General features: G+C 45.6%; 1 protein-coding gene and 1 long non-coding RNA gene across 2 annotated transcripts in view; one reads left to right on the forward strand and one right to left on the reverse strand.

The window, feature by feature from the left end:
• Nucleotides 1-27006, reverse strand: part of F2 (coagulation factor II, thrombin) — a 330337-nt gene that overhangs the window by 34822 nt on the left and 268509 nt on the right. The window contains exons 9-10 of the mRNA XM_069623200.1: nucleotides 10404-10530; nucleotides 4847-5014 (exon numbers count right to left, since the gene is read on the reverse strand). Of these exons, the coding sequence (XP_069479301.1) occupies nucleotides 4847-5014; nucleotides 10404-10530 (295 nt within the window). The remainder of the gene's footprint in view (nucleotides 1-4846; nucleotides 5015-10403; nucleotides 10531-27006) is intronic.
• The window catches only part of LOC138503452 (uncharacterized), a 175000-nt gene that overhangs the window by 17807 nt on the left and 130187 nt on the right, over nucleotides 1-27006 (forward strand). The window lies entirely within an intron of this gene.

Genomic DNA, 27006 nt, shown 5'->3' on the forward strand with positions numbered 1-27006 from the left:
ATAGCCTCTTTGCTAAAGTTGAATTTAGAAGTGTCCCCAATAGCCTCTGTGAAAGTTGAATTTAGAAGAGACCTCAATAGCCTCTGTGAAAAGTTGAATTTAGAAGTGTGCCCAATAGCATCTGTGAAAAGTAGAATTTAGATGTGTGCCCAATACCCCCTGTGAAAGTTGAATTTAGAAGTGTCCTCAATAGCCTCTGTGGAAAGTTGAATTTGGAAGTGTGCCCAATAGCCTCTGTGAAAGTTGAATTTAGAAGAGTCCTCAATAGCCTCTTTGTTAAAGTTGAATTTAGAAGTGTCCTCAATAGCCTCTGTGGAAAGTTGAATTTGGAAGTGTGCCCAATAGCCTCTGTGAAAGTTGAATTTAGAAGAGTCCTCAATAGCCTCTTTGTTAAAGTTGAATTTAGAAGTGCGCCCAATAGCCTCTCTGAGAAAGTTGAATTTAGATGTGTGCCAAATACCCCCTGTGAAAGTTGAATTTAGAAGTATCCTCAATAGCCTCTGTGAAAGGTGAATTTAGAAGAATCCTCAATAGCCTCTGTGAAAAGTCGAATTTAGAAGTGTGCCCAATAGCCTCTCTGTTAAAGTTGAATTTAGAAATGTGCCCAATAGCCTCTGTGAAAAGTTGAACCTAGAAGTGTTCCCAATAGCCTCTCTGTGAAAAGTAGAATTTAGAAGTGTCCCCAATAGCCTCTCTGTGAAAGTAGAATTTAGAAATGTGCCCAATAGCCTCTGTGAAAAGTTGAACCTAGAAGTGTCCCCAATAGCCTCTCTGTGAAAAGTAGAATTTAGAAGTGTCCCCAATAGCCTCTCTGTGAAAGTAGAATTTAGAAATGTGCCCAATAGCCTCTGTGAAAAGTTGAACCTAGAAGTGTCCCCAATAGCCTCTCTGTGAAAAGTAGAATTTAGAAGTGTCCCCAATAGCCTCTCTGTGAAAGTAGAATTTAGAAATGTGCCCAATAGCCTCTGTGAAAAGTTGAACCTAGAAGTGTTCCCAATAGCCTCTCTGTGAAAAGTAGAATTTAGAAGTGTCCCCAATAGCCTCTCTGTGAAAGTAGAATTTAGAAATGTGCCCAATAGCCTCTGTGAAAAGTTGAACCTAGAAGTGTTCCCAATAGCCTCTCTGTGAAAAGTAGAATTTAGAAGTGTCCCCAATAGCCTCTCTGTGAAAGTAGAATTTAGAAATGTGCCCTATAGCCTCTGTGAAAAGTTGAACCTAGAAGTGTCCCCAATAGCCTTTTGTGAAAACTGACTATAGAAGTGTGCCCAATAGCCTCTCTGTGAAAGTTGAATTTAGAAGTGTCCCCAATAGCCTCTCTGAGAAAGTAGAATTTAGAAGTGTTCCCAATAGCCTCTTTAGAACATTTTAGAAAACATTTGAATGACCATATAACCCGCCATATGCTTACTCTCTCCTTTACACCACCACTCAACTAGAACGCAGAGATACTATGACACCATTCGGTATAACTGTTCTCATACCACCATCCATCACATACTCCACATCACTCTATGTAAACACTGCTGGTTACACACCCCCAGCCAGGCGTTCTCCTCAGGCCTCACGCAGCCACATCCGGTCTGGATTAATCCTGCCAGAACGAACACATACTCCTGACCCCTCAAACACCACACCTACCGCTAAGAAGCAGCTATTACACGAATACCGCACAAGCTACACACATACATAAATTGAATTTAGATGTGTGCCCAAGATCCTCTGTGAAAGATGCATTTAGTAATGTGCCCAATAGACACTCTGGAAAGCTGCATTTAGAATGTACCCAATAGACACTCTGGAAAGTTCCATTAGAAGTGTGCCCAATAACCTCGCTGTGAATTTAGTAGTGTTCCCAACAACCCCTCTGTGAAATTTAGAGGCGTACCCATTAGCCGCAATGAGCGTTACATTTAGAAGTGTGCCCAATAGCCTCTCTGGTAAATTGAATTTAGAAATGTTCCTAATAGCCTCGCTGGAAAACTGAATTTGGAATTATTCCCAATAGCCTCACTGGAAAATGGATTTTAATAGTGCGCCCAGTAGCCTCTCTGTGGAAATATGAATTTAGATATGGGCCCAAATATCCTCTGTGAAAGCTGCATTTAGAAGTGTGCCCATTAGCCACGCTGTGAAAGCTGCATTTAGAAGTGCTACCAATAGCATCTGTGAAAGTTGATTATAGAAGTGTATCCAATAGACACCCTGGAAAGTCGCAATTAGAAGTTTGCCCAATAGCCTCTCTGAAAAATTGAATTTAGAAATGTGCCCAGTAGACGCTCTGTGATAATTTGCATTTAGAAGTGTACCCAATAGCCTCCGCGAGAGTTACACTTAGAAGTGTACCAAGTAGCCTCGCTGATAAACTGAATTTAGACATGTTCCCAATAGCCTCTGTATGGAAAATTGTACTTAGAAGTTCGCCCGGTAGCCTCTCTGGGAAAGTGTTTGCACATTTGCACATTGAAAGAGCATATAACCATTCTTACCACACCCCACGCTTACTCTCTCCTTTACATCACCACTCAACTAGAACACAGAGATACTATGACACCATTCGGTATAACTGTTCTCATACGAACATCCACCGCTTACTCCACATCATTCTATGTAATCACTGCTGGTCTCACAACCCCAGCCAGGCGTCTTCCTCAGGCCTAACGCAGCCACATCCGTTCCGGATAAATCCTGCCAGAACGAACACATTCTCCTGATCTCTCAACCACCACACCTACCATCAGCTATTACACATGTACCGCACGAGCTGCACACATATCCGGTGCACACACGCACCTTTTGACTCTCCCTACTCTCTCTACTGATCTGAACTTCGGTTCCCAAGGGCGTTCAACCTACCAGCGCCTTCAGACCATACCAATGGTATATAAGGCGCTATATAAGTGCAAAATAACAATAACAAGTATGAGTGGGGACATTTCCATATTTCTGACTACGTCGGAAGCTTTGTTTTCAGGTTTTTCCTAATGACGATCGATGTGCGATTTCATTGATAAGCGTCGAGAACATAGGAACATCAGACGTTAAAAACAAATTGACGACCACACCATGTGGTCAAAATAGACTCTGCGGACATCTATGGTGGGTGGCGTTTGAAGTAGCTAAATGAAAGGCTGCCGCATTTTTGGTAACTTTACATTGGCCTAGAGCAATGAATAAGAAACGCATGCAGCATTTGTTTCGTACGTTAGAGAGTGGGGGTTGAGAGTGGTTTATTTTATATTATGTTGTACAGCTGCCCTATGATAAAGTGACAGTCAGGAATCATCATGGGCTTTGACGCATAAGAGCGTTCGCACTCACCCTGAGTGGGGAGCGTTGATGGACGGTATTTTATGGAAGATGAAAAGGCAACGAGATTCAGCCTGGCACGAGAATGGATGGCTTTTGCAGAAAGACACTTCAGGTAAATGGCTGGAAGTTGAGTGTTTACCCTAAACATGTCCAAGGGAATTAGATACCTTGCACATGATAACTTTAAAAAAAATGTTTTTCAGGCAAAAATTAGTCTGGCTTGCAATAATGAATTGGAATTGGCTATTATGCCCAGTGCGTGGGATTTGTCTCTCCGAATTCAGTGGAGGTAATGGATGTTTCACCCGATCTGTTTGTTGGTCTGTGTGAACACTTTCTGGTGCAGGGACTGATGGTGCTGTTGGTTTGTTTTACAGTGTCAGTGACCTTGGACCTGAAGAAGATTCATCAACATAGGGATGTGTTCCTGTATAGACAAAACTAGCAATTTCTGAAGGTCGTGAAGACAAGTTGTATAGTGCTTTACAATCTTTGTCAACCTCAGCTAGTAGTCCATCTAATTGTTTTTGCTCTGACAACTGAGTTTGGATCCTAAGATTTACTTCTTGGCTCGGCATGGAATTATCTACTTCAAGGAATTCATTGATTATCATCATTTGAGGTTATGATTATGGTTTTTAGTGTTTTGTGTCTTTGATGTTATAATGAATTTGTGCATTGTTGATGAAACAACAAGGTTATATTATGTGTAATATATGGCAAGTTTGGGAGTATGACTAGTTAGGATGAATGTTCAAATGGTGTGTATGTGATGAATGTTTGATTTATAACAACATATATGATAATTGATGGTTTCATTATGAATGTGCATTTTCAATAAATATGTCTATTTCTGCACTCCAAAAGTGGCCAGGTCTGCTTCATTTAGGGTGGAACCATTTGGAATTAGTCTTGATTGAATATATTGAACTCGTTTTTGGATCTATCTCAGGTGACCCCTCCTCTTTTTCTGATTTCTATGAAGCCCATGAACAGCTTGGGATAAGCACATGTAGATTGGTTCGTTCAGGAGATTGACACTGCCTTGGTCCTATGCAGAGGAATCCTTCCTTAGGTTGAGAAGAAAAGGTTGCTGGAGGGAATAGTAAGAGCAATGTATTCACTGTAGGAATTAAGGAGGTTAAGCCCCTCTTTACTTTGCAATGACCCATAACATCTGTACTTGTTATAATCTGGTCTCTTTAATTAAAGAAACTGAGGCAGTGGGAACATATGTCTGTGGATGCAGGTCTGAGTAGACGGAGGAGCTATGCAGGAACTCATGCTTTACTTTAAAGTGCTGTTGCATGAGGTTTGGTCTCCTTCACCAGGAAACTGACATACAGGGGTAGTGAACTAAGCAGGCTGTAGAGCTATGGGCACTTGGAATTGCTGAGGATCTTTTTCTATTTGTTGTTGCAATAAGCTCTGATACTCGAGTTTTAACTACCTTCCCCACCACTTTCTCCCGGTTAGATGTGCCAAGCCTCTTCTTCCCCCCCCACCCACCTGTTCCACCCAGCTGTTCTTAACTTACTTTGCTCGGTAGTGTTTGCCGATTCGCACCAAAATGTCCTCTGTAGTGTAGTTTTTGTCCCATGGTGGGAAGAAGATGCAGTGTGCGGCCGTGAGGACCCAGCGGTCACTAATGAGGCTGGCTCCACAGATCGGCTCCTGCGGCTGCTTCTTGAAGAGCATCACCTGCCTGTAAAAAGAGGATTGGAGAGATGTTTACACAATGACAGAGATCAACATAGAATACTGGAGAGCTGAGGCCGAGCAGAGAATTGCACCATGACAGAGACCAACAAACAATACAGGAGATGGGGAAAAGTGCGCAGGGAGTTGCACCATGACGGAGTCCAACATAGAAAACAGGAGCTGGGAAGAGTGCACGCAGAATTACATCAGGACAGAGACAAACAAAGAATATAGGCAATGGGGAGAACACACAGAGTTTTAAATCAGGACAGCACCAGCACCAACAACCAATACAGGAGATGGGTGGGGGGGTACATGGGGAGCTGCACCTTGCCAGAGACAAACAAATACAGGAGATGAGTAAGGTGTGCAAGGATTTAGCTTGAAAGAAAATCTTGGGGTATTAAAGAGAGTCACTCAGCGCCTTGGACACTTAAATTTGTTTCTGCCCGTCGCTCTTGATGTATACCAAGAAGTATTACCCCCTCCTTCATGCATACAAATTAAGAAAATTGGTACTTCTCAAGTTGCGCCAGGCTCATTTATTTGAATATGTCCTTAGGTTAACACGTGTTTCGTCCTTGAGCCTTTTTCAAAACCGGACAAAAATTAAGTAATTCTGAATATATTAATGTGTATATGGTGGATAGAAATATAGAGGTTGGTGAAAGGTAGGATTCAAAGATTGACAGAAAACAAATCAGATATTTCATTAGTCTTTTGATATTTGCTCGAAAGATTCTTCATTAATTTAATACATCCTACAATCACATGGTATGTTTTGGTCTCACTCACCCCAATAACTTTAATTGCATCTCACACCAATTTAATGAATTTTTAAGAACCTTCCCAATCTCGGGTTAATACCTTGTTTCTACAATAAAAACATCATTCATTAACGTTTCAATCAGGTTCCCTACCGACTAATCATGATCTCCCATTTAATTTAGGGTTCTTGTCTTACCCCATTTGATAGGTTCAATTAGTTCTGTAATTGTGTGTTGATTCAATCTAACTAGCTCCATAAGTACATGAATCACACCCCCAGCTGTTCCTACAGGTTGCAAGGTTTGTATCATCAGATTGCCCCACAATATCGGGCTAGTTACTACACATATAAAATTATTTACCATCAGTGTTAGGTTCATTTCTGCATGCAATATGCCTCTGAAGGTTCCCATTCAAAGGTTATAAGCTCCGCCTCCAACTGCTTTTAGAGTCTGTGGAAACCATATTGCTTCTAATACATTGACTAAATCCTCACTAGGTTCAAAATTTCACCAATATGTGCATCCATATCTCTAATCTATCAAAATCTCCTTGATTTGCCTTAATTCCTGAAGTTCGATCTCCTTGCAGCAGTGTTCCGTGTTAAGAAGCGCGGTTGCCATTTTGAAGATCCTTTAAATACATGCGCATGGGCTAAGCCACGGCCACTGCATGACTTACTCTTTTATCTACATTGTAATTAGTAGTTCCTTCCTACAACAGCCGGGCGCCTATTTTTTTCCCGGCATAGTCATATACCAACGGCCTACATATGCCTCATGTCTATTTGCTTAATTTTGATCCTGGTGTAAACTACACAGTTCATGAATAGGTATTTAAAAATAAAAATGGGTATTGATTCCTTATGTATCATGGCATTCTTTATTACCTTATTTACATTTGGTTAACTTTTTCAATTCTTGCGCATGATACCTTTTATAAATCTGGGTCAATTAGTGTTTCTAATAAGTTAGTCAGCATCTCCTGTTTACATGATGACACGTCCCCCAACTTATTTAGTATCTTAGTTTATTTTAGTCTGTCTAAAAAGTTATTATAAGACAACTTCACTTTATAGAAATCAACTCATTGTCTTTGCTTAAACCAATTTCCATAATTCTTGTCTCTGTTTGCATCAATAGGCATCACTTGTTTCCCCCTCTCTTGCTCAATGTTACTTTCTTCAAGGCTAGACATTTTATTTCATGCTTATCATGCATCTGATGGCTCCTCTGCCAGTGTTAGGCCAGGGGTAGTCTAGCGACTTGGCTTTTAATAGAGGAGATATGTTCCCTTATTCTAGTTTTATGCGGTCTAATCGTGCTGCCGATGTATACTTTTTTGCAAACACATACTAATGCATACACATTATGATTTGTTTTCTGTCAGCTTAGAATCCTACCTTTTGCCAACCCCTATAATTCTGTCCACCATGTACACATTATTAATATATTCAGAATTATTTAATTTTCGTCTGGTTTTTAAAAAGGCTCAAGGCCGAAACATGTGTAAACCTAACATATTCAAATAAATGTGCCTGGTGCAACTTGATAAGTACCAATTTTCTTAATTTGTAAGCATAGATTTACACCAGGACAGAGACGCACAAAGAAGATGGGGCGAACATGCAGAGAGTTACACCAGGACAGAGGCCAACAAAGAATACAGGAGGTTGAGAGAGCTTACAGAGAGTTACACCAGGACAGACTAACAAAGAATCAAGGAGATGGGGAAAGCTTGTAGAGATTTACACCAAGACAGAAACCAACGAAGAATACAGAAGATGGAGGGAGCACCCAGACGGTTACACCAGGACATAGACCAACAAAGAATACAGGAGATGCAGAGAGCACCTGTGGAGTTACACCAGGACTGAGAAACGCAGATATGAAATAAAAAGAGCGAGATAGAGAGAGTGTGAATGAATGAGAGAGAAAAAAGAAAGGAAGGAGAGTATTGATCAAAACGGATAGTCGGTAAAGGAAAACATAAAGAGAAGAGAGTTATACCAAGAACAAGTATATTATGCAGGGCTGCCAAAGGGCAAACAATGTGTACAAGACCTACAGGATGAGGATGTATGAGATCTGTGGGCATTCCGAAAGATACAAAGGATAGGAAGGGGACAATCAGGACCCTGAAAGCAACACATATGTGCACTAACATCAGAGGTATCACGAGGTGAGACACTCAAGGAAAGACCTGGGGAGGGGGGCAGAGGGGAGATGTAGTATGCAGGTTGTGGAACAGAGCGATGGTGGGTGTGATAAGGAAAGACGGCAGCTCGAAGGCAATGTCTCAGTAACTGCCCCCAGCGGAACACAAACAGCCTCATTACAAGTTTGATGGTATCGATGATAAATTCGCCAGGATACCACCAAATGGATTTACCATTACCACCACTTGGTCTGGAGGAATTGCCGCCGGATTACAAGTGGTGCTAGGTGGTGTTAGTCCCCATTTATTGGAGTCCATAGGACTCCATAGGGATTGTGGTGGAATTACCACCAGTGATGTGGACTTTTTTTGTGTGTAAAGTTGAGGAATTATGCTGCAGGTTTTTCCTCTACCTTACCTCCAAACCCGTAGTTCAGTGGTGTGGTAATGCGGAAGTAATGCAATGTTAACTCTGTTACCATTGCAATACCAACATTTTTGGCCACACCGCTGAAATCGCAATGTGGCCCAAAGTCACCTAGGGTCAAGGCACATCATTTCCTCATGCAAGTAAATGGTCATAGCTGGCTGAGAAGAGCCCATGGGTTGGCAGTAACTTTGATCAATTCTTGGGGATACAGCATCACTGAACTTTAGGAAAGAGCCTAACTATGTGTGTGTGGAAAATCCAGTGCAGGGTCCTACAGCCGGATACTGTTCCTACGAGAGAGTGCTTGTGATACAGATGTGGCCATATGTTTTTTCTGTGCAGCACTGGAGTTTAGAGGCCATGACGGACGTGACCAGTTCGACTGGCATGTCTGTACACAAGGTTGAATCTACATCTGGAGGATGTGCCTGGGAAGAAGCCCACACAAACTGACTGTGGAGGCAAAGGTATGGATGGATGATTTGGGTCCTTACCCCAAGCAACCATACATGTGGAGGCTGTGCTCTAGGAAGATGTAGAAGAACTAAGGTTGTAAGACAACCCCAACCTGAAGACTAGAGAAGCCTTTCAGGAACTAGCAATATTTCACCACCCTCTTGAAGGTGAAGCACTGCCCAACCCCTGTAGGAACCTGATGGTCAGCTATCGGGGCAAGACCTAGACTCCTGTCACTCCAATCGACTATGCTGGAGCAGCCTTATTGCAAGCTTTGATCCTGGCAGCCTCAGAATGCACTGCTAAATCCAGTCACTACATCCATACTGACTGTGGCGTTGGCCCTTTAAGGGTACGCACGCGATGGGGTGACGTTCACTCCGTCGCGTGCGCTGTTAAATAAACAGGGCGTTCCCGGTGACAGACACATTCACCGGGGAGCCCACACTGATAACCACGCTGTCTCCGTGTCTCTGTATCACGGGGGGTGGGGGGCTCACGGACGGCGGCATCCGGAGACCGCCAACACTGACCACAACAAGACAAGAGTACTGGTAGCTGACAGAGTATGGAGACTTGGGCTGCCTAAGACTATGGACTAGGAACCAAGTTACCCATCCAAAGTGGCTGCAATCTGAGGAGTGCCCACATACCTGAAATACCTTTGCTGAGACCTCCTGCACTCTTTTGGCAATCGAGATGTGCCTGCCATGGACAAGATCAACAAACTATAGCCTTAGTAACCCTACTTTTGTGAGCCCTAGCTGCTTCATCGTAAATATAATCCTATGTGCACCTTTAGAAGTCAAAGAGCCTCATGACACCACTTCTGTAGCCTCTAACTGTAACCGCCGTCGAGCATCTGACAACACCAATCGGAAACAGTCAAAGATACCAACTACGAGGTATGACCAGCATTTAGCTGTCCTTCTCGAGGTCAAAAGGATCTTCACTGAGAAAGGAATGACTGCCCGTGCTTCTGGGGGCATCAGAGAGGTTGTGACCACATATCCCACCCCCCCTGTCCCCGAACCCACTGGATAAACATGCTGCAGGAATACCATCACCCTTCCCTTCCACAGTTTCTTTAGAGAGTCTTGTAAGCGGTTGAGCAGAGAATGATCCGCTTAAATATGGGTGACTAAGCGTTGAATATGTAATTTACCAAACCCAAGTGACACGGTTATTCCTCACCCTAATCGTTAGGTCGTAGTGAATGCTTCCACCCTAAGACTTGGGACAGACTACCTTTTAACTTGCCCTCTGCTGTACACAAAGACTGAACTTCTCTTCAAGAGAGATACAATATTTGAGCTATACTTCTCTGGACATTCCCATCTTCAAATTGATACGTGTTACCCTGTACTGTGCCTGAGCCAAAGGAAGTTCCAGGGGAAGGAGTACATCAGGTAGCAGCTTGGGGTGGGTGATCAATAAAAAAGCACCTGTAAAATTAAGTGTTTGTTGATGGAGGAGAAGAATTCCAACCAAAGCTTTTAGGCGGGAGACTGATGAGTTCTGAAGAGAGTCAGGAACATATACGAGAAAGGCATGAGCAAGTGTAAAGACATGGACACGTTACCAGGGGGCGCTTCCCTGCTCAGCATCTTCTCCATGGACGACTCGTCCTCCAATGTAGGAATCAAGCAGTTGCTGCTCGCTTTTGTCGGCTTTATTCTCCTTCTCAAAAAGAGGACGGATCCCACACACTGCACGTAAACACAGACCATGTTATGACTGCCCTGGATCACAGTGCACCTCTGAAAACAGCTTCCACAGCCCAGCTCAAACAGGGTTGGATCCCACACACCAGTCAAGCACGAGCCGTGTTATTTTCGCCTCAATCACACAGTCGCTATTTCTCCTGAGCATCTGCCACAGTCCACCTCTTATTAAAGGGATTCATGGCAAACACTGCATGTAAGCATAGACCTTTTTATTACAGCACTGCATCACACTGCTTATTTGAGCTCTTTCGCCAAACACAGCTGTGCTTTTCAAAGAAGGTTATATAATCAGGGGATCACTGAATGTACTGCACACAAGGGTTTCCTTCCCTGGATCACACCGATTCTCTTGTAACAGCTTTCTCAGGCTAGCCCGACTTTTTCAAATAAAGGATGAATCCCATACGCTGCGGGCAAGCAGCCAGTGACCATGTCATTCCTGTCCTGTGTTCCACTGCATTACTGACTCTTCTCCAACAACACAGGTGTGCTAAATCTCTGCCAAGGCAACACTAGGTGGTGGCATAAGGTGCTACTAGCAAGGGGGAGCACACTTGCCTATGGATGCAGTACATTTCAAACCTGACCCTGCGGAATGTTACCTTACATAGCCCTTATCAGGAATCCCGCTATTGAATTGATATTTTATTTCTATCACGCTCGTACACAAGTGTTTCAGAGTGCAACAAGGCAAGCGACGGGAACAGGGGAGAACAAAACAACGATCTTACTAGGTCCAGTGACAATGAGAACGCGGGAGTGGATGGGAGAGGGGGAGTGGAAAGGTGCATGGAAGGGGGGAGAAGTGGAAAGTACAGAGCAAAGGAGAAACAGACTAAATAATAAATACATAAATAATAGAGGCAACAAACAGTGGTAGTGCAGCCAGCAAGTGGAAAGTGCTGGGTTTAAGGCAGCCGGCAGGGTAGGTCTAATAAGTGCAGGAAGATAAAGGGGGGGCTGTATGGGTACAGATACAGACCCCAGTGCAAGGGGTGGCCCGGAGGCAGTGCGGGAGGGTGGCAGGGTGAGCAGGTATCTGGGCCCGGAGGACAGAGGATTCCCAGGTGCACGGTGCCAAGAGAGAACAGATCAGCAGGGGAGATGGGGAGCGAAGGCAGAAACAAAGAGGAAGGTCTTGAGGTGCTTCCGGAACTGGAGATGGTTCTCCTCAAGTTTTAGAGTGGCAGGGAGGCTGTTCCAGAGGGAGGCTCTAGCCGAAGATAGAGATCTACACCCAGCACGTTACTTTGAAAAACGACTGACCCTGAGGGAGTTGGAGGTAGAGGAGCGAAGAGCTCGAGAGGGGAGGTATTTGTGGAGGGATAGCTGAAGGTATTTTTGAGCCAGGCCCCAGAAAGCCTTGTGGACAATGCAGAGGGTTTTGAATTTAGTCCTTGCATCCACTGGGAGCCAATGGAGAGATTTCAGAGCTGGAGAGATACAATCCCAGTTCTTCAGGCCAAGGACAAGTCTCGCAGTCCTGTTCTGGATTAGTTGCAGAGGGCGGAGAGTAGAGGCAGGTAGATTTAGAAAGAGGCTGTTACAATAGTCCAACCTAGAGAGAACCAGAGCTTGGGAGACAATATGCTTCTGGGGGAAGGAAAGGAAAGGCAGAGTACCTCTGAAGAGGTGCAGTAGGAAGTTTGATGTGTTAGAGACATCAGAGATGTGTGCGCAGAAGGAAAGTGTGGAGTCAAAGACGACCCCGAGGTTCTTAGCCTCGCAGGTGGGGGTAGGAAGAGGGCCAAGGGAGGCAGGCCAGAGAGTGAGGGGAAAGGGTGGTGAAGGGCTGCCGATGAGGAGGATCTCTGTCTTGCTGGCATTCAGACTAAGATCATTGGTGGTACAGCAATCTTGAATGGCGGTTGGGCAATCAGAGATGAGAGAGGGAGAGGAGGTAGCCGAGGGCAGCCTGAAAATGAGTTGAGGTCGTCAGCGTAGCACTGGAAATTTGAGCAGAAAATGGCAATGCAGTGGACGAGAGTTGCAAGGTATTGGTTGAAAAGCCAGGGCGAGAGGTTAGACCCCTGGGGAACACCACAGGTAGAGAGGAAGATAGATGATAGGAAGGACCCAAGTTGGACCTGGGAGGGTCAATTCGAGAGGGAAGAGGTCAGCCAGGCCAGAGCCTGACCACTGATACCCAGGTTATCACGGAGACAGTGAGCATGATGGTATGGTTCATTGGGTCAATGGCAGAAGATCGATCGAGTAGGATGAGGACAGACGGAATGTTAGAGTCAAGATTAGAGAGCAGATCTTCACGGATGTTCAGGAGAGCAGTTTCCATGCTACTGGCAGCTCTGAAGCCAGACTGATGATCATGGAGACAGCCAACAGAATCTGAGTGAAGGTTAAGCTGGGAGATGGCCAGCTTTTCCAGGAGTTTGGCTAGTAAGGGAGTAATGGACATTGGGTGATAGTTAGCTGGACAGAAAGGATCAGCTGTGTGTTTCCTGAGAAGAGGATGCACAAGGGAGTGCTTCAGAGGGGAGGGGAAGGATCCTGAGGCAAAGGAGTGGCTGCAAACGTCGGCAACGGCCGGAGCAAGGGTGTCAATGTGGTCTTTGATGGTTTTAGAGGAGAAGGGACGAACCTGTTTTGACGAGGCTTTCTTAGATCGGTCTTGTCTAGCGACCTCATCGGGGGAGAAAAGAAGAAAGGATGAGAAGGGGGGGTGGCTGAGGGAGGGTCAGTGAGCGCAGATGGAGAGGGGGGAGGAGAGGAAGGGAAGGGAAGGAGAGGGTGAACAGGATGTCCTGGGTTTTTGAGATAAAGTGAGAGGCGAGGGCATTGCAAAGAGCCTGGGAGGCAACAGGAGGTGTAGAGACTGCAGCAGGGTTGGCCAGTTCCTTGCACATTTTAAAGAGTTCGGCTGAGTTGTTAGATGGCACCAAGACACAGGCTTGAATGTGGACTCTCTTCTTGGTGAGAACAGAGAGTCGATATTGCCTTTGGAGCAGGTGACAGGCCAGTTTGTCAGCGGATGAACAAGAAGCCATCCATTTCCTCTCAGCCTCCCTACACTCATGTTTAAGTTTTAGCTAGGTCAGAGTCATACCAGGAATTACACTTGGCTTTGGACTTCAGATGGATCCTCATGACAGGGGCAAGAGCATCAAGAGTAGCAGAAATAGAAGAGTAGAGAAGGGACAGGGCAGTGTCAGGGTGTGAGTCAGCCAGAGGAGGAGGAGGAGGGGGTGGGAGGGAGAGAAGGTGGCAGCGAAAGCCTCAACTGACACACGCTTCATGGGCTGGATCTCCGAGAAGGTAGGTGGCAGTGTTGGGGTAGGCTTGGCTTGGGGGTAAGAGAGTGAGAGATGAGAGGAGAGGAGGCAGTGGTCACTCCAGGAGAGAGGAGTGGTCAGAGGGATCGAGAGGGGGAGGCCGGAGGAGATCAAGAAATCAAGTGTGTGACCTGCAGAATGCATTGGGCCAGAAGGGAGGGTAGACAGAGAGAGGGAATCGCAGAGGTCACGAAAGAGCAAAGATGAGGGACAAGGAGAATTGAGATGGATGTTGAGGTCACCAAGGAGGAGGAGTTGAGTGGTTGAGGCCAGGAGGGAGGAGGAAAAGTCCGCCCACTCAGAAAAAAAGAGGTGATTTGACCAGGGGGCTGATGGGGAGTAGCAACAGTAAGAGAGTGGCTAGGCGAGAGAGGAGCCTGCATACAAGGCATTCGAAAGAGGCGTAGGTCTGTGTGGGAATGATAGTGGCAGGAATCCACTCAGGAAAGATCAGGGCTACACCGCCTCTGGGCCGGGTGGATCTGGTTGTGGAGAGGATCTTGTAGCCATCTGGGAGGAGAGTGTAAAAGCTTGTGACAGAGCTGGCCATGAACATGTCTCGGTAAGACCGAGGACATCAAGGTCCAGATCTTGGAGGAGGTGGCAGGACCTTGGACCATGACAGTGCCATTCAGATAGACATTAAGGATGACTCTGGAGGAGTCAAAGGAATCCATGAGGACTTCCCAGCATTATCTAACACCCTTCATCTAACAGTGTTCCCTGATCCTTTGGTCCAATGCAGAAGAAGACTGGACGATTTTCAACATTATCAGGTTAAATAATATGACAAGAAAACATGCAAAGATATAAACTTGGTTCTGTTTGCTTATATTTGAGAGCCAGCTTTCATTCCCCTTCTTCATACACTCGTCATACACCCATGACATAACTTCTAGTCTACATCACTCCCTATTCTAACTACCGGCACCCTCACATGATCTCCTTGCCATTACTACCTTGCACTAAAAAATGCTTTTTATTGGGATAGCTCTGTTCTAGTTGGATACTTTTTAAAAGTTTTTCTGCTAAAACTAGGGATCTGCAATGTGCGACTCACCAGATGTTTTGCACTATAACTCCCCTGATCCCTCACCATTCAGTATTCTGTCTATCGTCTCCTCCTTGGTGAGGACACAAAGTGAATAATAGGCAGAGACAGAATCAAGTATTATAGGAATTCTTTATTCAGCTTGCAGCATCAAGACTGTTCTCTCCTTCTCTCTTCCTTGAGCGTCCTCCTGTCTCAAGCTCTCCCATCCCTTTTCATGAGACAATCACAGAAGGGGAAAAATGTTCCTTGCATGAGATGCAGATGACTTAACTCATGAGAGGAGGATGTGACATCTTCCCTTGGTCTTCATTGCATCAGGTTGTTCTGATGCGTTTGAATGTCCCTGCTATCAACAACCTTCCCTTGGGATAGGCTCAGTCCGTCCCAGCCTTGAAACAACCAATCTCCAGAGTACCGGAGACCAGCTACTGGGGATAAGGACCTGCACATAGCAGGCATGGGTGAAATACTTAATTCCTCAACTAATTAAGTGGGCTATTCGGCCTTCGGTCCTGGCTACTACCAAGACACAGAATACACACTAGGGTATTTTGAATATTTGGTGACGTCCTGATGAAGGCTGCAAGCGATTAGAACATCATTAATGTTTCTGGAGATGGCCGATACACACTGTGTCGACTTTTGATTAATGTAAAACGACACTGCAAATAAGATGCAGGTCATACATATGTAAAACACAATTTAGGATTGAATGCACTGTGGAACTAACCAGGGTTGTGGTTGTAAATACAACATATGGATGTTGGACCTTTGTGGATGATAGGTCCCACAATTATAATGATTGGATTGTTTTGTGTCTGATAAATGAAATGAATTGTTAAAGTGGGTTACACGAATATGTCTTGATGTCTAAATGTGGTAGCGCAAATGTGGATATGACAATTGTTTTAACAATTTTTGTATTGTAAATACAAATTACATTTATGGTAAAATAATCAGTATATTTAATGTAAATTAATTGATGCAACAGAGTGTGACATAAAGGCCTTGATCATTGCTCTTTGATATATGTGATTGTTCGCCTGGAAGATCAAGCCCTACCAGGCCCCTTTTATATAAACATTGAAGTAAGACACAACACGCTTCTTCTGACCACTCGTTCTAGAGTTCTTGCAGTTACCATTGGACCTTTGGCGTGTGTGAGAGTTAGACGAGACAAGTCAAAACTTGAATTTGATTTCTTCCTCTGCTGCCTGTAGACCAACATGGTGTCGACTGCCGTTATCTGAGATGATTTGGCATGCTGCTGGTTATCAGAATATGCTTTCATCTGACTCTTGCTCTGACAGACTGTCTCTCACCATTGCATGCTGCTCAGGCTTCTTCAGAGGTAGGTGTAGTAGTCACATGCAGGGTCTCCTCCCGAGCATCAGTTCTGCAGGGCCTACTCCTGTAGTGCTATGAGGAGAGTTCAGATAATCATGGAGCATTGCGCCATGGTTTGATTCAGAGAGATGGCCGCAGTCTCACAACATTGGACAACTTTCTTGAGACTGCCCATAACTCTTTCTATCATGCCAGTTGCTTGTGACTAGCCCTACAGATAAGGTGTGTATCTGCCACTATTACTCCCTAAAAATAGGCAAATGCTTTCACCCACACAGCTCCATTAATATGTTTGGACCAGTAGCGCATGTATTACCACATGAAGAAACTACTATTACTGCCTGATGGGAAGAAGCAAATGTGTAACTTTGAATGTGAATGGATAACTAGGTACAAAGAAATCATTATTACAAAAACATCTTTCATTTTCCATGTTCTGCTCTTCATGTATTTTATAAAGCACATGCCCAATGAAGGGTAGGCCATTATCTGATTTGAGGACCACCTGGATGCCGCATGCTGAGAATATGTTATCCAAGACAGGGAGTACTGCAGATGCTCACATTTTAGAGGTGACTCAAACAACTGTGAATCTAAAATATACAACCAGTAGTACTATATGATAGTTACTATCTCACAGACCGCTAAAGGAACCAATAGCTACCATACGCCACACAATGTAAGGCAATTTAAACAGGATTAGTGGTCAGGACTCCGGATAAGTGTCCTACCAGGCCCTTTTACTAATTAAAATCTTGCAAAGACGACACCTTTTATCTTTCAATGCATACCATTTTTGCACCAGTTCAGAGCAGATGTCACTGCAAAGTGCAGGTGACTTGACCAAAGTCAGAAAACATGCTTTGATTCTTATCTGCATGGGTGAAACTGCAGACCATGCACATGGTTGACATTTTTCTCTGAACTGAGTGCACGGAGCTTGCCAAAGCAAACAGTGAGATGAGAAATGGTTTATTTCTGTTGAACTGCTGCTGTGTTTTGTGTCTGGAGAAGGGCATTTTGCCTGCATATTTATTGTCCTAGCATTTTAGGATCATTGGAGTAAGGCCCATGGGCGTGTGGCACCATATAAGTAATCAAAAACAAAGAGGCGATGGCGGGAAGGTTTAGAATGAATCTTAACCACTGGCAATGCTCTGGGCAACCCTCCAGACCACTGTTCTTCGCCTGCCAAGCCATTACAGAAGGGGAAAGACCATATGCAAATCAGGCTTGGCCCCACCCCAAAAGGGGCAGTCCAGCCCGAACTGCTAGGCCACATCCCTTCTGCACGAGACCACAAGCATCCCCAAACATGTTTCACCCTTGTTGGGGCTCATCAGTGAGGAGTAGCGTGGGTCTCTAGGCCCAGCAGGCACGGGACCCACGTCTGGGCATACCCGTTCCACTCGGGGTGAGAAAGCAAAAACAAAGAGGCGATGGCGGGAAGGTTTAGAATGAATCTTAACCACTGGCAATGCTCTGGGCAACCCTCCAGACCACTGTTCTTCGCCTGCCAAGCCATTACAGAAGGGGAAAGACCATATGCAAATCAGGCTTGGCCCCACCCCAAAAGGGGCAGTCCAGCCCGAACTGCTAGGCCACATCCCTTCTGCACGAGACCACAAGCATCCCCAAACATGTTTCACCCTTGTTGGGGCTCATCAGTGAGGAGTAGCGTGGGTCTCTAGGCCCAGCAGGCACGGGACCCACGTCTGGGCATACCCGTTCCACTCGGGGTGAGAAAGCAAAAACAAAGAGGCGATGGCGGGAAGGTTTAGAATGAATCTTAACCACTGGCAATGCTCTGGGCAACCCTCCAGACCACTGTTCTTCGCCTGCCAAGCCATTACAGAAGGGGAAAGACCATATGCAAATCAGGCTTGGCCCCACCCCAAAAGGGGCAGTCCAGCCCGAACTGCTAGGCCACATCCCTTCTGCACGAGACCACAAGCATCCCCAAACATGTTTCACCCTTGTTGGGGCTCATCAGTGAGGAGTAGCGTGGGTCTCTAGGCCCAGCAGGCACGGGACCCACGTCTGGGCATACCCGTTCCACTCGGGGTGAGAAAGCAAAAACAAAGAGGCGATGGCGGGAAGGTTTAGAATGAATCTTAACCACTGGCAATGCTCTGGGCAACCCTCCAGACCACTGTTCTTCGCCTGCCAAGCCATTACAGAAGGGGAAAGACCATATGCAAATCAGGCTTGGCCCCACCCCAAAAGGGGCAGTCCAGCCTGAACTGCTAGGCCACATCCCTTCTGCACGAGACCACAAGCATCCCCAAACATGTTTCACCCTTGTTGGGGCTCATCAGTGAGGAGTAGCGTGGGTCTCTAGGCCCAGCAGGCACGGGACCCACGTCTGGGCATACCCGTTCCACTCGGGGTGAGAAAGCAAAAACAAAGAGGCGATGGCGGGAAGGTTTAGAATGAATCTTAACCACTGGCAATGCTCTGGGCAACCTTCCAGACCACTGTTCTTCGCCTGCCAAGCCATTACAGAAGGGGAAAGACCATATGCAAATCAGGCTTGGCCCCACCCCAAAAGGGGCAGTCCAGCCCGAACTGCTAGGCCACATCCCTTCTGCACGAGACCACAAGCATCCCCAAACATGTTTCACCCTTGTTGGGGCTCATCAGTGAGGAGTAGCGTGGGTCTCTAGGCCCAGCAGGCACGGGACCCACGTCTGGGCATACCCGTTCCACTCGGGGTGAGAAAGCAAAAACAAAGAGGCGATGGCGGGAAGGTTTAGAATGAATCTTAACCACTGGCAATGCTCTGGGCAACCCTCCAGACCACTGTTCTTCGCCTGCCAAGCCATTACAGAAGGGGAAAGACCATATGCAAATCAGGCTTGGCCCCACCCCAAAAGGGGCAGTCCAGCCCGAACTGCTAGGCCACATCCCTTCTGCACGAGACCACAAGCATCCCCAAACATGTTTCACCCTTGTTGGGGCTCATCAGTGAGGAGTAGCGTGGGTTTCTAGGCCCAGCAGGCACGGGACCCACGTCTGGGCATACCCGTTCCACTCGGGGTGAGAAAGCAAAAACAAAGAGGCGATGGCGGGAAGGTTTAGAATGAATCTTAACCACTGGCAATGCTCTGGGCAACCCTCCAGACCACTGTTCTTCGCCTGCCAAGCCATTACAGAAGGGGAAAGACCATATGCAAATCAGGCTTGGCCCCACCCCAAAAGGGGCAGTCCAGCCCGAACTGCTAGGCCACATCCCTTCTGCACGAGACCACAAGCATCCCCAAACATGTTTCACCCTTGTTGGGGCTCATCAGTGAGGAGTAGCGTGGGTCTCTAGGCCCAGCAGGCACGGGACCCACGTCTGGGCATACCCGTTCCACTCGGGGTGAGAAAGCAAAAACAAAGAGGCGATGGCGGGAAGGTTTAGAATGAATCTTAACCACTGGCAATGCTCTGGGCAACCCTCCAGACCACTGTTCTTCGCCTGCCAAGCCATTACAGAAGGGGAAAGACCATATGCAAATCAGGCTTGGCCCCACCCCAAAAGGGGCAGTCCAGCCCGAACTGCTAGGCCACATCCCTTCTGCACGAGACCACAAGCATCCCCAAACATGTTTCACCCTTGTTGGGGCTCATCAGTGAGGAGTAGCATGGGTCTCTAGGCCCAGCAGGCACGGGACCCACGTCTGGGCATACCCGTTCCACTCGGGGTGAGAAAGCAAAAACAAAGAGGCGATGGCGGGAAGGTTTAGAATGAATCTTAACCACTGGCAATGCTCTGGGCAACCCTCCAGACCACTGTTCTTCGCCTGCCAAGCCATTACAGAAGGGGAAAGACCATATGCAAATCAGGCTTGGCCCCACCCCAAAAGGGGCAGTCCAGCCCGAACTGCTAGGCCACATCCCTTCTGCACGAGACCACAAGCATCCCCAAACATGTTTCACCCTTGTTGGGGCTCATCAGTGAGGAGTAGCGTGGGTCTCTAGGCCCAGCAGGCACGGGACCCACGTCTGGGCATACCCGTTCCACTCGGGGTGAGAAAGCAAAAACAAAGAGGCGATGGCGGGAAGGTTTAGAATGAATCTTAACCACTGGCAATGCTCTGGGCAACCCTCCAGACCACTGTTCTTCGCCTGCCAAGCCATTACAGAAGGGGAAAGACCATATGCAAATCAGGCTTGGCCCCACCCCAAAAGGGGCAGTCCAGCCCGAACTGCTAGGCCACATCCCTTCTGCACGAGACCACAAGCATCCCCAAACATGTTTCACCCTTGTTGGGGCTCATCAGTGAGGAGTAGCGTGGGTCTCTAGGCCCAGCAGGCACGGGACCCACGTCTGGGCATACCCGTTCCACTCGGGGTGAGAAAGCAAAAACAAAGAGGCGATGGCGGGAAGGTTTAGAATGAATCTTAACCACTGGCAATGCTCTGGGCAACCCTCCAGACCATATAAGTAATAACATAAATAATAAGATGGAAAACAGTTAACAATTGGAAAATATCCTTTTAAAAAACAAATTATGCTTTTTCAGTGAATGCTTGCTTGCATGCATTGCACAAAAGGATTTTTCGGAGTTCCTGTGTTGTGTGCATTTATCATAAAGTTGCATCTATGTGGCGTATAATGTGTAGGAGCACATTTTCCACACATGTAATAATTTGTTTGAAACCAGACATCTTTGCTAGACAACTGTTTTTGTTATGTGTTCTATTGTTTTTTAAGTTGAGTAATGTGCTAGATCCTTGTCGCATACTATTTACACTCTTGCTGACTTATACTCTTACAATTTAATTTTGTTAAAACAATTTGTAAAACATCCACCCCCCCACCCCCCCTCCCCATCATAAAACCTTATCTGGGGCACAGATTAGTATTCAATGTCTAGTTTAAACTTCTAATCAACCTTAATTTGGAGTGAATGTGGTAAATGGTACTATAAATGGTCAGGGGCAGCAGGGCCCTTGCTCTAGGGTGAGTGATTTTCGTTATACCAATAACAGGGGTCACAGCCTCTTTCAGAACTTCAAGACTACACTTAAAACATGCAAAACATGACTCTCCATCCAGTGCAAGCACTATAACAAGAGAACAATAAAATGGTTGCATTTACAAATGAAATGGAAAACTCTGCAAAACCTGTCCATGTAGTGGTAATCAAAATGATCCCTCCAACTTCTAAGCACTGTGATTATTATTAGCTCAGTCGATAGTCCTTTTAATGACTTGGGCCAGCAAACATTTGACCATGAGACAAGATGTAGATTTTAGCATTGAGCACTTGCCCCTATGCGCTATTGTATCACAACACTGGCAGACCATTAAACACTACTAGTTCCAGTAAACGCGGGCTTTCATTAAGCATCACAAGACAATTATGCTATCAACCACAAAACACATAATATAAGGCATGTTTACTTTACAGTGTAGTGGCTAGGTTCCTTTTTGTCTTAAAAATGAAAATATACACAGAAGGTTTCAAATGTGCAGACCTTTATAGAGGTGAAAATGAAAGGCATATTGAGTGAATTATCCTACTGTTATATTGACATCCTCTTCTGCAACTGCTTTAGGAAGTGGACCAGCTGTAGAGTGGCCGAGAAATGGTACACAAATTATTTGTTCTTCTAAATTCCTACTATGGGGAGATTTTCTGATTCCGGAAGCAGAGTTAGCCTTCACATTTGAACTTGTCGCTATCAATGCTATAGTAGTTCTATCTGTGAGGAGCTTGGACAGCAGAGGCAATTAATGGTTAATGCCCTAGCCTTGGTTACCATCATTCAGCAGGCAGGGATGGTACGCAGGAGGCCGGTCTATGCAGCATTCATCAATTTTAGTACTGCATTTGATTCGGTTGATAGCGGTAGGGTGTGGCGTAAGCTCTGCAGCTGGGACATTCCGCCAGGTTTGCCGAATGTGATTATTTCTCTTCACAAGCACACCTGGGTTAAGATTTGGCTGGACTAACCCGGTAGGACATCCAGTTGGATTTCCACCCAACAAGGACTAAAATAAGGTTGCATTCTTCCACCAATGTTGTTCAATCTTTACATGTCCGACCTGGGTGAGGCTATTATTAATTCATCTTCAATACCTCTGAAACTGGGCGACATTCCCCTACAATGGACGGGCTATGTGAGTGGTGCTCTCACTGCTGTTATGCTAGTTATGCTATTGCTTGTCTATGCAAGGAGAGCTTTGATCACTCACTGCATTGTCCATCGGGCTCTGCATGATCAGGGGGCAAAATATCTTCACTCTAAATGTATTCACTACCTTCCAAAACGCTTTTTATGATCAGCGTCGGCAGGTTTGCTCTGCGTTCCCCCTTTTAGTCGCTCTCATATTTGGGGGCGGCACAGTTATGGAATGACCTTCCGCCAGCACTGAAAAAACTGCCTAACCATCTGGCTTTTGGGAAAGCCTTAAAAACGTATCTGTTTTAGATTACCGCTGTTGGTGGCCTGTTGGGTATCTGTTCCTCCATCTCTAGTGCCATGATGCCTTTGGGAGGCCGTGCGCTATATAAGTTCTCATAACGTAACATAACTTACCACCTTGCAGGTGTTTGGATTGCTAAGGCCTATGCTGTTCCTGTTCTATGCAAATGTAGCTTACCTTTCTGATGCCAGTCATGTATCTGTTCAGTGTGGGTGTGCTCGCACTGCTCCATCCCATGATGTTTCTTCTCTATGTGAGTGGAACCTCTACTGCGGTGACCGACTTCTTGATGGTAAACATGTACTGTTGAGACCCATGATGTTCCTGTTACATGTGAGGAAAGAATCCTATACCAAGGTCCATGGCATACCTTTTCTATAGTTGGAGGGGAGTGTGCAATCCTGAAGTCTATGCTGCACCTGTTCTATAGACCCATTCATTATCTGTTCTCTGTGTAGGCATTTTCTACCCTTCTTTAACTGGCACGGTTCCACTCCACCTGTTTTACATGTTGATAGTTTGCATTGCTGTGGCCCTGAATCACCTTTTCTGTTTGTGTGAGGGAAGCCTGATCGGATCTTACTCAAGATGACCTGATCAGGTGTTCTGTGCGAGCGAAGCATTAAAAGGTTTATGCTGCTGCTCTACCTTTACTTCAAATGCAGGGGAAGCTCAGTGCTAGTGTGCATCTGCTCCATTTGTGAGAGGGTGTTTGTTATACTGCACACTGTGATTGATCTGTTCATTTGAGAGAACCCTACTTTTCTCTCGTGATGTGGACCGCTGCTGCATAATGATTTCCGTACAGTTTTCACTTTTGTGATGGGTCGGCTGGACTATCACATACTTTGCACTCTTTTGTAGATGACAAAACCCACTTTTACTCCTTTGAAATCTCATTTACTCTCAAAGTTTAAAAATAGGGAGTAAAATACTCCCATCTCAAAATCTTACCTGAAGCACTGTTAGTGGTTCTGGTTTCTCTGATTTCATTGTGCATTGACACAAATGGCATGTGCTCACCGCTTTCTCTAGCACTGCATTGTTTACTGGGAACCACACAGTAGCTCTGATTTGCCATTTGGTGGCTAGTGCTCTGCAATTTCCTTCATATGCAGTATCGACAATCCTCTGGCATAGACTCCTAGGGATGACCAGAGGAGGCCCTCTCATGAGAATCCCCTCCGGCGACATGGGACATTAGTCATGAACAAGTTTAAAAGCAAGCAAATCCACCAGAATGATCTCTTCCCAAAATCTGCTGCCACGGGAAATCAGCCGCCATTGTCATGTTGTGATTAAGTCTCGTACCTTACACAGTTGTATCACCTTGTGTTTTTTTATTTATAATTTGGGACAATCAGAAAGGCCCAAAGGCACAGTGTGTGAGAGGAAATTGGCATATTCCTCAACCAGAGAATGTCATTACTAACATGGATCCACTTGATGTCTGGCGATGAACTCTGCAGGGTTAAACACCTTGCTGGGTTTGTGGAGAATGCTAAATTCGTGGTCTTGAAGCTAAAGCCTCATCTTTTGATTTCTGGAGGCATTTTTACACTTTAGCTGCCATATATATCGGCATCAGGGCCTGGTGATCGGTGTGATTGTGAATGGTTTTCCGAAGAGGAAAATGTGGCAGTGTTCACATGCCCCCATACCATCATATGATCAATCCCTCTTTCTCCGGCTTTCCACATCTGAGATACTTCTGCTGGCATACGCAATCACATGCTTTGAGGACTCACGTCCAGGTTATGTTGAGTAAGAATAGCTCAGGGACCAGCAGAACTGGCATCAACGGTTAATCAAGTGCAAAGAGGCGGGTTGAAGTGGGAAATGTGCTCTGCTGATGCAATGCCGTGTTTCACTTGTCTGAAAGTATCTTCAGATTCTCTCCACCATTGGAATGGCGCACCATGTTTTGTTATTTCCCTTGGAGGTGTGCTTGCGGTAGCGAAATATCCAATATTTCTGCTGCAATAACTGTCCACACCTAGGAAAGAACGAATGTCACTGACCTCTGACTTTTACTTTGTCAGGATCTTTGCGTGCAAACGTGGCCAAATTCACACCTGCTGATGTTCAGCATTAAATCAGCTTCAAGCATACTTCTGTGGGAGCATAATTATGATGCACAAGAGTGTTTGCAAACACTAAAATGTCATCACTGTAATTAAAATATTTGTGAATGTGTTCGATGACCTTTCCATTGCAACGACTGTTGGATGCCCAAGTAAATTGCTCCCAGGCTCTCTCCACCTTCTAGCAAGTGTGTATGTCGTGGACACCATCTTCCCTTTGTCTTTCAGTTGGGTTACGAATTTGCCATGATTCATGACGGACCCTGGACTGCCCACGAGAAGACTCGCAATTCTGATTATGACAAGGGAGATATGAGCTTCTTTTTTATACAATGATTTGCACATGATATTAAGCATAGCCCTAGTATCAACCTTGAATACCCCATCATGATCTCAAGGTCTACTTCCTTGCATTGACAGTAGCAGACATCATGCATATGCATTCTTCTATGTCACTGTCAGTTTCAGACCGTGATGGAGAATGTGGTTTTGACACCATAGCGTGTATGCAGCCTCTGGTATCATCAGCAGCTGTGGCAATATGTTTCATACGAGTGGAATTGCATACTTTTGTTAAATGATTCTCTTTGTCACAGTTAAAGCACCTCTGCACCATTGCTCTTCATGCACCATCACGAGGAACATGTCGACTGCATCGTTAGCTTTTTCTCTCCGGTTTCCACCTATTGAACAGGTTCTTCTTTGTCTCTGGGTGTGTGACGTTTCATGCACTAGTTCTGGTTGTGTGGCTTTCCCACTTCAATCTGGGATGCTTGAGCTTCAGCTCGTGCCTCTAGTAATAATCGTGGCTAGAGGAACCAGGTCTTTTCACAGTCTTTTGCGGAATTCGGATGATGAACAGCCATCTATGATGCACACCTTGATTGCTTCCCATTTGTGAATTTATGAAAGCCACAGTGAGCGGCTAACTTATGCAGTCTCGTGGCGAACATGTCCTTTGACCCCCTTAGCAAATTGCATGCAGAATTGAACACGTGCCTTTCCTGATAAATGTTTCTTTCTGGGGGTCAACGTATTTACGTAAGTATTCTTTCAGGCTCTTGTAAGAGCCATTTTATTTTTCGGGTGGTACATGTGGGAACACAATTTTCCACCTCAATAGCTTGATAAGTAGACGTCACACGTGTGAACATTTTTGTTCTGCGCTTCAAGATAGTTCTTGAAATGCCAGATCCACTTTTCCAATTTGGGCCCAAGCACTTGAGGATCAGACGTGTCAAAGGAAGTGGATGACGAAATGGGACTACCCCTGGTTTCTCCCTGTCAGACAGGAGACATCTAAGGTGAGGATGACATATGTCAGTTTTATGAAGCAGGGCACTGAAAATTAGCCACAGGAATCACACCAGCAATTGGCTCAATACTGGAAATGTGCTTGCCACCTTTTACGTGCATTGTATTGATGATGCCTGCACCAAAATGACCACTGTGTGAGGAAAACACAAGGGAAAATGTATTTAAATGACCACCATGAGTGCAGCTTTAAGCAGCCTCCCCCTTCCAATCACCCACCACTCCTACCACTTAAGGGACACTCCTCAGGCTATAGTCACCCCACCACCCATTATCTGTTAACAGACACTGTGTCGCAGCAATCCATGATTAATTGTAGAAGACACAGATCACTGCCAAGCAGGACTTTGTTAATCAGCTGGAAGGTGACCCCAGTAGTGACCTATGTAATTTGGTCTCGGGAGGAAGGTGGAGGGACCACCTCTCTAAAGTTTTTGAAGAACCACAGGGGTCAACTGACTTTCCTGTTGTAAACGCAGAGTGGAATCTTAATTTTGATGAACAAACTCTGGTGGACCTGATTGTGAATGGTTCCCCCTCTAAGGCAGCGGGGCCAAATGGGCTAACCTACCAACATTTGAGAAGTAATCCTTCCACCTGGGCAGAACTGTTAAGTTGGCTTTTCAACGAAAGCTTGGGTAGCAAAAGATTCCCAATTTCTTGGAAATCAGCAGTTATCATACTGTTGTTCAAGGGGGCGAACGGAAGGAACCAGCAAATTATCGACAGATAGCCCTCCTGGACATAGAAAGTACAATTTTCATGAGAATCCTACTGGGGGAAATCGAAAACTGGGTGAAGGGAAATAAAATCCTTTCAAAACTGTAAACGGGCTTTAGAAGGGGTCTGTCCACTGCATTAAATGGAGTGGCACTAAATGTTTTGAGTGAAAAATCGGGGGGTAAGGGAGGTCAGCCACTCTTTGGTGCCTGGGTGGATTTCTCTAAG

Source organism: Ambystoma mexicanum, chromosome 11, assembly GCF_040938575.1.
Source record: "Ambystoma mexicanum isolate Mex_15411 chromosome 11, UKY_AmexF1_1, whole genome shotgun sequence".
Lineage (NCBI taxonomy): Eukaryota > Metazoa > Chordata > Amphibia > Caudata > Ambystomatidae > Ambystoma > Ambystoma mexicanum.